Source organism: Centruroides vittatus, unplaced genomic scaffold (genome assembly GCF_030686945.1).
Source record: "Centruroides vittatus isolate TY-2023 unplaced genomic scaffold, ASM3068694v2 contig_1863, whole genome shotgun sequence".
Classification (NCBI taxonomy): domain Eukaryota; kingdom Metazoa; phylum Arthropoda; class Arachnida; order Scorpiones; family Buthidae; genus Centruroides; species Centruroides vittatus.
Window position 1 is genome coordinate 1175994 of NW_027121147.1, and position 12318 is coordinate 1188311.

Consider the following 12318-nt stretch of genomic DNA (forward strand, 5'->3'; position numbering starts at 1 on the left):
GTTTAATATAATTTATTGATGTCATATACATTATTTATATAGTATATCCAAAAATAAATTGAACTTCTAATGTAATTTTGCTAAATTGTGACCTTCCAGTAGAGCTTTAATGCCAACATAATAGGTAACTGTAAAACTGTAATGAATGCACTCAAGAAGATAATGCAGAATAAGATGCAAAGCAGTTTTAATAAATATATAAATATCAACAAAAATGTAAAGCTACAGAAGATGCTTATTTTGAAGGTGTCTTCTTTAAATACTTGTACTATTAACTTAATAAAAGTTACATTAAAAACTTGATTTAGTTTTAATTCTACTATGTATATAATTTTAAATGTGAACTTTTATGAGATGTAAAAAAATAAAAAGTTAAAGACAGATGATATATATATAACAACACTACATTTTACCTTTTGTGCATCCTGTTCATATAATCTGAGTTGCAAACATTGATCTAATTTCACTTTCCGAACATGCCAAAATTGGAGGAGATGTTGACGAGAAACATGTATATTTTCTAATAATCTCATTACTTGCGGTATAGAATTTTGGAAATCTGCATTACCAGGAATTCCTGCAGGTGCACTGTCACGACTTGAATAGCCAGAATCACAAGATCCTCCACTACCACCAACTGTTGCATAACTTAATCTAGAAAAAAAATTATAAATTATTATATATTTTATTTCACATTTAAATTTATTGTTTAAAAAAACATATAAATCATTTTTCAACATAATAAATAAATAATATTAATTATACAATAACATAAAAATTATTTTAAAAAATATAATTGGGCTGATCAAAAAGTTCATTCATATGTAGTATTTTTAGACAAAATTAACAGTCAAATTTTAAAAATTAAAAACAACTTTATTAAATTATATATGTGCCTTTGTTTTCTATTACTTTAATCCATCTCTTGGATAGGTCTATTATCCCATACATAAAGAATTCTGGAAAGTTAGTCAAAAAAATATCTAAGTGGTTTTCCACATTGTTTAAGTTACTAGACTTCTTTCCCTGCAAACTATTCTGGAGAAATCAAAATGGTAATCTGAACATGGAAGAATATGCAAGGTGATAAAAAAACAGCCATCCAAATTCCAATAATTTTTTCCAAGTGGTCAAAGGTGAGTGCAGTCTAGCAATTATTGAGAAGGGTCACACCTTTTCTTTTTGCTAATGCTAATTGTTTTACTTCAATGGCTGCCTTCAGATTATCAAGTTAGGAATACTACTACTACATATTAATAGTCTGATTTTGAGGTAGCAGTTCATAATAATTTCCTGCAAGTCTAATCATGCTCAGTACAAACTTTTTTGAATTTTGACTGTTGCAGAAGGGTCAAATTGACTTCTTCCACAATCTTTTTCATTGCACATCATCATAAACAAGCTATTTTTCATCACCAGTAATTAGCTGCTTCTAAAAGGGATCCATCTGGTTACATTTCAGCAGCAAATCACAGGCAGATATTCTGTCTCTCGCATTTCTTTCACTCAACTGATGTGGTATCCAAACTTCATAGATGATATGTATCCTAAATTGTATAATGGCCGACAAAAAATCCCCGAGTAATAAATAACATTTCTGAAATTTCCTTGATAATGTAATGTAGCTTCTTTTGAATTAATGCAGTGATTGCATCACCATCAACAGCTGAAGGTTTTCCAGATCTAAAGAAAAATTTATACAGAGCCTCTTAAACCACCTTTGACACACACACACACACATTGACTTCTCTACAAACAGTATAGTACAATTCTTTTATGCAGTTGTAACAGTTTTCTTTTTACAAAAATAGAAAAGCACAAAATTATGAAAATGCAACTTAAGATCCTCCATTTTTAAATCCAGAAATTTGAATATAATGATAACAGTATAGAATAATTTCTCTCTCTCAAATCTCATCTTCAACTCCATAAATATTAAAATTACTATAAACAATGCTAACAAAGTTCAGGATATTCCACATTTTAAATCAGATATAACAAGAATTTTTCAGGATCATTTTTGTCCCATCTTCAGATCCCTCTCACAACTTTCCAACATATGTTTAATTATGCATTCAAAATATGTTTTAAATTCATATGGAAGATTTGTATAAATTTAAAAAATACATTGAAAGGTTCAATCATACCAAATATCTAAAAAACTCAACAGCTTTGCAGCACATAATTGAATGTATGTTCAAAAGTTGAAAATTCTGAGAAGGATTTGAAGAATAGACAAAAAAAAAATGTCCTGAAAAGAGTTTAATGCTAGTTATATCTGATTAAAATTTGGAATCCTAAAATTTGTTAGCACTGTTTATAATAATTTATATTTGTAATATACACCACTTTTACATTGCCAGAATGTTACATTGAAACTGACAAAAATAACTGAATATAAACTACTGTTAATCACCACTAATTGCTACTGGGGGCATCTTATGTAAAAATAAATAAAATAAAGTTTTTGATTACCTAATATAATAGAAAACATGAAAATACTTACTTATGTAAAACTTGTTGACCTTCTAAATCAATATCTTCAACTGGAACTTGAACAACTCTCTTCTTCATTCCACTATGATCTTCAATCATTAATTTTGCACCAGTAATATCATCTGCATATTCATTTCTTGTTAATTCTTCTTTCAAATTTTCAGTTTGGTCTAAAACTTCAGTAGCTTTCCAAAGAAAATTTTCTAAGGCCTATATTGACAATAAGCTTACATTTACTATATAATATTTATTTGTTTCTCATAAATATAAGATAAAATAAAACTGGAAAAGTATGTCAACAACTCAAACACCTTTTCATTCTAGCAAAAATTTTATGAACAGATAAATGTTTTCACCCTTATTAACAGTCCACTGTTAGGTCTCTAACTAAATCAGAATCTAATTTAATTTACCAATAAGCTGGAACACTTGACAATTGACACTGACAAAAAAAACCATAATTAAAATCTACAGTATAAGTTTTTCAACTATATAGTTCCAAATCACTGCAGATTTAGAATAATTTGAAAACTTCTTACAAAATAAAATTTTTAAAAATTATGTATAAATATATGCAATATTAAAATATAAATAAAATTATAAAATCAAATAACACGATAAACAAAAGTTTTAAACTGTCAGATACATCATTATATGTTATTCAAAATACAGTGGAACCTCACTTAACAAGTATTTCGCATAACGAGCAAAATAAATTTTAAAAATTTGACTTGCTTAATGAGCAATGTTTCACATAACGAGTGACAAGGAGAGGGAAAATTCCAGATTGTGCACATGCTCCATCAGTCTGTGTTTAGCACTCGTTTCGCTAGCATCTTAGTGTCACTTGTGATCACATATTTTTCCAAACTTGTGTGTTCACACATATTACATATAAACATCAACAATCATATCCTGTTATATAATAAACATGCCATTTCATACTAAATTTAATGAACAATTCCAAATTAAATTTTAGAAATGTCTAAATTAAAAATTATTTATTTATAATTATTAAATTTAATACAAGATGGCAGCATAACTGCCTACCTCTAGTCAAATTAATTAATTTCTAATATTTAATTATAGCCTTTACATAGCCCAAGAATTTGGCATATCATTTGGTGTCTTCTTCAGACATATTATCCATGATTTTTTTGTTTTCTGCAAATCGAATTTGCATTCCAGGTTGGTTCATTCTGTGCTAGAAGAAAAGATGATGATGATTCACGCTTCTTAAATTAACAATGTATATTGTGTAATTTTCTTTGAATAAATATTATACATAAAATATTTCAGTATTTTTTTGGCATGGAATGCATTATCGTATTTTACATTAATTTCTATGGGAAAAACTGTTTCGCTTAACGAGTGTTTCACATTACGAGTAAGATTCTGGAACAAATTATGCTTGTTAAGCGAGGTTCCACTGTTTTACATAGAATGTTTTACAAATAATTATTAAACAGAAATGACAATATATTTTACATTTTGTTAAAAAATATGACATATTCCAACAAATATGCTGTTTAAAAATATGAATATATTCTGATAACAAAAATAAATTTTCAAAACTGTTTAATAAATTCAGGTTAAAACTAATACAGTAGTGTCCTTAGAATTTGTCAAGCATAAGGTCATAAAAGTGGTCTAACATTTTCTAAACAAGTTTCTAAGCTTCAACTAATTAGATTCATTTTTCTGTTATTACTGTATTTTTGTGCTTGTAATCAAAGATTGCTGGCAAAGGTAACATCTTTGTATAATGCACTCCAATGTATATCCCATATCTATGGAAGCAACCTTTGCTCCAAAAGGTGCAGGTTCATAATTGCAATTTAAAATCAGCATAAAACTTGCATCCCTTTCAAACTGTCTCTTAAATATAGACAATCCATTTGTTATATGCATGAACATACAATAAATATATACAAACTGATAAATAAAAATTACTTACCACTCTAAGTTCTATCCATAAGTTATGGTCATAAGATAATGTACCATCTAGATCACTTGTTAACTGAGTAGGATCAATGTATTTGGAGAGGATTTCCATTGATATCATACAAGTCTAAAATAAAATAAATAATCAAATTAATTCAGTTGTAATTTTAAATCTTTTTATAACTTTAAAAAACTTCCAAATACAATAAAACAATTTTTTCTTTTCACTATAATACAAGAAAAAAGATTTAATGGAGAATGAATAAGATGTTTGTACCTTAAGTTGTTGTTGTTATTATTTCTTATGCTTAGTATAATATATAAGTATTAGTAAACTTATTTTAGAAAAAAAATGAACAAAACAGATAGAAAAAATAGATCATCATTACTAAAATAATATACTTTTCTATTTGAATCAATTTCTAAATTTTCTAATGTTTAAAAAATTTATTTCCTCCATTTTCTAATGTATATTTAAAATATTCACTATTTGACAATATATAAATAATAACAATAGAATAAATCTTTTGAAGTACAAATCAAGTTATTTAGCAAAAGTTGTTTTAGATTTTACAGAAAATAAAATTAACCCTTTCCCGGCCAGGGTACCGATCTATCGTTACCCTAATTGTTTCGCAAAATGGCCAGGGTACCGATTCATCGTTACCCTGTTAAAAATCGATTTTTATAAAATTTATCGACAACAGATGTCAGCACTTGACGGTATCGTCTTGTTTATCGTCTGTTTCACATATTTTTGTTCAGGTGGTGTTTTGACGACTTAAAAAATTTTAATTATCGATGGTTTTTCCTCAATTTTTTATTTTCTGATTATTTTTTATTTTATTTTTAGCATATTTATGCAATAATATTACTATAATAAGTTCATTAATGCTATAATAAGTTTATTCAGCTATAATATGTTAATGCATCATAAATATTCAAGTTATGACCTTCAGTTCTGATATTTTATATATTTTTTTAATTTTTAATTTTTAATTATTTTTTAAATCTAAAATATCCGAAAATGTTACATCTATTGCTACTGGTAATCATATGTTTATTACGAAAATAAATAATCTTGTTTGATATAAAATGAATAAAGTATATTAGTTCATTATATTACTTAAAAGCAGAATAAAGTTCAGATTTTAAACAAATGTTTGATATGATGTGCGATAATTTCACAACGAATAAACGTACATGCATAAATGTTATATCAAATTGTACAGAACAATATTGTACATCGTATTGGCTTAGTGACAATAAGAATGAAGTAACCAGGCAATGTTAATTTTGACAAATAGTAACAAATTTTCAAGTCTGAATGTCAGTTATCATATATTATTTTTTTTTCTCATAAATTTTTCAAACAAACTTTATTGAAATATGTCGTATTTAAAACTAACTATATTGATAAATATATGTGATTTTTTTTCATATGAATAAAATAATAATTTAATTTTTAGTGAATTTTTAAAATAATATTGCCTGATTCACCTGTTTTGACCTTGGCCATTTTACAAAATAAGGGGGCGTGGCAAACAGCAGGCTAAGGGTTAAGGTACAAAAACAATTATTTAAAAATTTTGCTACAAAATAAAAACTTCTAAATTGTCACTTATAATCCTTTTGATTAACTGAAACAAATAAAAACACCTAACTGTATTATACCATAAATCAAGTAGCATAACACATATAAGAAAATATTAACTGATTTAAAATAAGAAAAATTCTATTCCTATGATGAATGCGATGATCTCAATCTTAATATTAAATCCACCATATTGTAACAGCAATGAATAAATAATTAATATTTGAGGATTGTGGTTGTTGTTGGATTAATAGCATTTTCTTATAAATTCAAAATTATTTTCAGATATTTAAATTCAAACTATTTTTTGTGATTAAAGTTAATTAAAATTTTATTTTGATTTTTTAAACAGATACAGTTTTTATTTTCTGAATAAATTATTTTACTTACCTCAAATTTGTATTTGGCACTACCTAAGCTAGTTCGGTGTTTTTGCCAAAAATTCTCAGGCTTAATAATATATGCGGTATGAATTTTAGCTGGAAAATTTTCCTGTGTAATATAAATAATAGATTATCAATTTTCAATTAACTATAATTAAAAGCAAAACGAAGACAATGAAAACTTTTATATTTAACAGAAATTTTATATTTATATATATAGAGTAGAGTAATACCCCGAACTTACACGATAGGTGGGACCGAGTGATTACCGCATAATTCAAATTCGTTTAAGTCAGGATATAATTTCGCATATAAATATGTATAAATTATTTTTAATTGGGGCTGGAGACTAAAGAAAACAATAATTTAGAAAAAAATGTTTAATAAAATCTTAGATAATACATATGTATAACAAATTATATTATTAAAATCGTAAACCAAAGTTATTTTTATGTAGAAGGCTTCATAAAATCTAACAAATTCGTCTGACGGCTCAAAGATTTTTTTTTCTCCAGCAAAATTTCCTTGTAGCATGCTAATAATTTTTTTATTTCTTGTTTTATAGAAGAAATGTGCTCTTCATTGGAGTCTATATTTTCTAAAATTTGTAACCATTTTTCAATTGAACTCAGGCCTTTTGTCAAGTTTTCACAGCTTCTAGAATTTTTTCTTTACCTTTTATAATTGTTCTGACCGTTGATTCCGGTAGATCAAACTTCTTTGCCAATTCACAAATTTTCATTTTTGTATCAAAGTCTTTAATAATGTTATCTTTACATTCCAAAGATAAAGTTTTTCCTTTCTTGTTTGATGCATTAGAATCAGTTCTACTTCATTTGGATGACATAGTAGAGTCTCTCAAGTCTCCGTAGACATAACAAACACAGAAATAAATAACACAAAATAAATTGTAGCTACGCATCGATTCCACGTGACATGTCCGAACATGTAAGCTGAACAATAGTGTGGGGAGAGTGAGTATTCAAGAGTGCGTGGCGCTCAAATAAAAGACAAATCGACAAGATTTAAAAATTGCGTAACTCCGGGTTCGTGTAAGTCCGGGTAGAGTAAGTCGAGGTATTACTGTATATATATAAGTTATATATAGACAATAAATTAGATTTTAATCAAATGACCAAGGAGATGTACTCAATCTCCTTTCACTTTACATAAGTTAATTTTGTAGCATGAAATTAAAGGTAAAAATTGTGTATTATTATGATGATGATAAATGAAAAAATTGATATTAAATTAACAATGATAAATATTGTTGTGCTGAGAGGCAAAATACAATTAAGAAATTATCCTTTATTTACATAAAAATGCTAACCACAAGAACTGAATAAACAACTATTCTGGTCAATACTAATCACTGTTACTGATGAAAACAATTCATAAAAAATTTTAATTTAATTACTCTAAACATTTATTACTAAAAGAAAAATATATAATTATAAGCAAATACAAACAGTTGCTTGGATCATGAAAAAAGAACCATTACCGTATTTTACGGACTATAAGACGCACCTTAATTTTTAAGCAATTTAAAAAAAAAAAATACCTATAAGACGCTACGGACTATAAGACACACCTGAACTTTGGAGGCAATTTTTCGAAGAAAAAAATGCGTCTTACAGTCCGTAAAATACAGTACTTCATTAACTACATGAAACACAGTTCTCTTAATATACTGTACATAATACATAATGGAATAAGCATCAAGATCACACATAGCCAATCAAAATAAGGAAAGACAAGATGGATGGACAACAGTGGAAATTTATAGGTCTATAATTTTTTCAAATTGCAGTCCAATCAGAGTTTCATGTATGAAACATTATATTCTGCCAATAACATGTCTACCATCATAATAGTAGCAATTCCAATTTGCTGGAGTATTTCTCTCCTTCTATTTAATTGAAGATTTAACTCTTGACCAGTAGTGTGGAGTAGATTCTTGGGTCTAATTTATTAGTAATTCATAATTACTATAGCCATTATTTAGCCAAATGTAATACAGCAGTTGTTGTTGATTTATTGAAGTGGATTTCAATTTAGCCTTACAAAAATCTAAAAACAATTTTTGCAAACAATTTGAAATTGCTAGCTTCCTGAATCAGCAGGTCATATGATATTGTAAACTGAATTTTCAATCAGACTGAAACATTTTGAGGAAAAAATATTTGGGATAGAATTCATTCCTTGTCACAGGAAGTAGAAAACATTTATTTTAAACATAATTGCTGAAGTTAAAAAATTAGTTCAATATATTTAATATCTCTGTGAGCTACAAATTAATATATTGGTATCAGTTTAATTTTGATTGGCTGATGAGATATTATGGAAAGGTGCAGTTATCCCAAGAATGTACTTACCCTACCTGACCTTAAATCAACCATTTATTTCTTCAATAATAATGAAATACCATTACTATTGAAAAAATGAAATAATTAAATGCAAAAAAATGATTCATGTAAAATAAATTTCCTAATCTTATATAAAAATAAATAAAAATTTTAACTTAAAAATGAATTACCTGAAGTACTTTGAGTATTGGCTTAACTGTATTCCATGTTGTTCCTCTCATATCAATTACAACAGAAAATCCCAATTCTTTAACTTCTTCACTGTATAGAGAATTTTTTTGTTCAGAAATAAATAAACTTAAATATAATACTACTTTATAAATTAAAAAATTTGTGTATTAAACATTCACGATGTAAAACAAATCAGAAAAATTCTTAATAAATTTTTTTGGAAAATTTTTATTATTATTTATCTGAATATGAAGTCTTTTAACACAGATTTTCAAATTATAAAATTAAAAAATACAATGTATATCACAGAAATTAATTACAATGAACAAAAAACTAAAAATACTAAAAACTTCAATCCAATTGATTCATGTTTACATTTAAAATTTACTATTTTTGAGTACAGAAATTATTTATATAAAAATTAAAACACTGGAACTATTGATAATCTGTCTGGAAAAATAAAACAATTTAACTTAATTATATTTCCAATTATAAAAACTGTAAAATGTACAAAGTTACTTAATTTAAACAGAACTAATTAATATATTTCTTTAATAATTATGTAAATTTAATTTTTAAATCATCTGAATTTTTCAAAATTTAAATACTGTATTTCAATCTTCAGAAGAACGATCTTAAATCATTCTAAGTCTTCAAAATGAAAGATGAAATGTCTATTTAAAGTGGAATTTTTAATTCTGAACACTTCTATATGATTAAAAAGATAAGTTTGAGAAAATAAGTTCATTACAAAAAAGAAATCATACATGATAGTACTTTTATGAAAATATAAATTAAGCATAAAACCATATATCTTTGTTTCTAAGACACACCATAAATTTACATCAAATTTAATTTTTTTTAATGAAAGAAAAAGTTTAACATAATCACTTTTATTTAATTTTGTTAGGCAACAAGATAGAAAAACAGTATAAATTCCTTAAAATAAGTAAAGTTTAAAAGTGCTAATTTCCATGTTCTTCTGCATATACAATAATTTTTGTTGTTTTAATGCTACATCATATTGATGGATAAATAAACACAAACTGTCATTTGGTGTTAAAATGTTTTTATTAACAGAATAAAATGCTAATACTTTCAATGATACATCATCATCTTCCTCCGGCAACTGTTTCCAAATTACAACGTACTATGGAAAAATTTGAACTGTAATAGAATTTGAGTAAAGAACATATTTTGACATAAGGTACATGTTTAAAAAATAAAAGAATAAAAATGCAAGCAGAAAGTAAATGTACAGTAAACCAAAAGTGTGTCACATAGAGGAATGAATTCTGAACAAACAAGATGTATTTATGTCTTCAGTTATTTAAACAACAAAGCCAAAGATTGAATAGATCTAGTGAAGTTTTATTGGATGTTTTGCTTGTCAATACATACAATGTGTCCTAAATAAACAGTATGTTGTGGTCCCTATATTGGTGTATTAAGAATGCCTCTGACCATAAGGGCTAATAGCCATGATCCAAAGTTCTTTTGACAATTTCAATGGCGTACTTCTTGTGTATAATGTCATTCTGATGTTTTGCTAATATGTTGCTGGCATTCTCATAATGGCACCTATACAGGGTGTGTGAAAAGTTCTGTCAATTTTATTTTTGTGTGTTTTTGGCATTTGTCATTGCATATTTTGTTATTTTTTATGATTTTATTAGATTGTACGTGCAATTTTAATCAAGTGCTCTAATCATTTTTTATTTTTAGTTGTGCTAACGTTATGTCTCGTGAAAATGAACGTATCATCATCGTTGAGTTGCACAAGTTGAAAATGAAGACAGCCGACATTGTTCGTGAAACTGGTTTCCGACAGAAAACTGTCTACAGGATTGTGAAACGTTTCAAGGAGACTGGAGGGACTGTGGACTGTCCTCAGCGGTCATCCAACCACCATGACCACTCCAGAGAACATCAACAAGGTGCAATGCCAGATTCGTTGCAATCCAGAAGTGTCCATGTGCAAAACGGCCAAGGAGCTCTAAATCAGCGAGGAGTGAGTCCGTAATATTGTCAAGAAGAAGCTGGGATTTCACAGCTACAAGATTGCCCACATCCACTTCTTAAATGAAGGGACAAAGGCAAAGAGGCTCGAGAAAGCTCGCCAAATATGTCGGCTGGTCGGCGCTGGTCGCTTGAACAAGGTGCTCTTCACCAACAAGAAGATTTTCACCCTCGAGCTGCTTCAAAACAACCAAAACCATCGACAGCTGCTCAAGAAGGGTCAACAGAAGACTGCCGCTGCAAAAACCATTGGTCGCAGCCACTTTCTGGCCTCAATTATGGTGTCGGCTCAATCAAACATCTAATGAGCGTAATGAAATCAAGCCTACATAGAGGATGTATATGTAAAAACTTTTTTTGTTGATAACCACAGTAGAAATCAGGAGTAGTCGTTAATACCATATGGTTAATATCAAATTTGGAACAGTATAATTAAGGGTGCTAAACTAAACTTAAGGTAAATACTAAAACATAGCCCACTGGTATCTACTACTGGTAACTATGTAAACATAGGTTCAAAAACAGAATTAACCTGTGCTGGTCCTCCCATTCCACAGTGAAACCTATTGATGTATAGACTGATAATAATATCTAATAAATCACATCACTGACACAAACAACAAGCAAAAAGAACAGAAATTTCACTGTTCACAAATTTAAGAATGAGTACAGCCTCAAAAAACACCTCTCCAGCACAGCATGCATTAGATAACAACGTGAAAGAGAACTTTGGTATGACTCCTACACCATGTTGTGGAACTTTCTCAACTGAAATACCTGGTAAGAGTAGAAATCTACAGTCTTCAGAAGAGATAGCTGTTAAATTCAAGGATACAAAAAAAACCACATCTAATAATATACTATATTTATTGTTAATTTAAATAATAGCTATGGATGCCCCTAGTGGCCATTCTAGGCATTCTGTTACAGATTACAGATATACAAACACGCAATCAATGGTTATATTATTAGATTAGTTAAAGTAAAATTTTTATTCTTTTTGTTGGTTATTAGTGTCAGTGGTTGATTTATTTATGTAATAACCCAGTATTTTGATGATGGTATTATTGACAATAATATCTGCACAAACTCCAGTAATTTTGTATGTCCCCATCCAAGATAATTAATATATTGTCCACATAATGCATATATAAGAGTAGATATCACACAGTAAGGAGGGCCACAAAAACATTAAACTCTAAATTGTGTAAGATCATCTCTGCTAGGACTGCAGAGAGGAGAGTTAATAGACACATCCTTTTTCTGTAAATAATATTGGTTGTTAAAACAAAAATAACCTTTTGAAGTTATTAAACAAAAATCTTGTTATCAAGACTATTTTGCA

General features: G+C 27.8%; 1 protein-coding gene across 1 annotated transcript in view; it reads right to left on the minus strand.

Moving 5' to 3' along the window:
• Nucleotides 1-12318, minus strand: part of LOC136970005 (triple functional domain protein-like) — a 231686-nt gene that overhangs the window by 188385 nt on the left and 30983 nt on the right. The window contains 5 exon segments of the mRNA XM_067264363.1: nucleotides 414-654; nucleotides 2507-2706; nucleotides 4454-4567; nucleotides 6425-6526; nucleotides 8954-9044. Of these exon segments, the coding sequence (XP_067120464.1) occupies nucleotides 414-654; nucleotides 2507-2706; nucleotides 4454-4567; nucleotides 6425-6526; nucleotides 8954-9044 (748 nt within the window).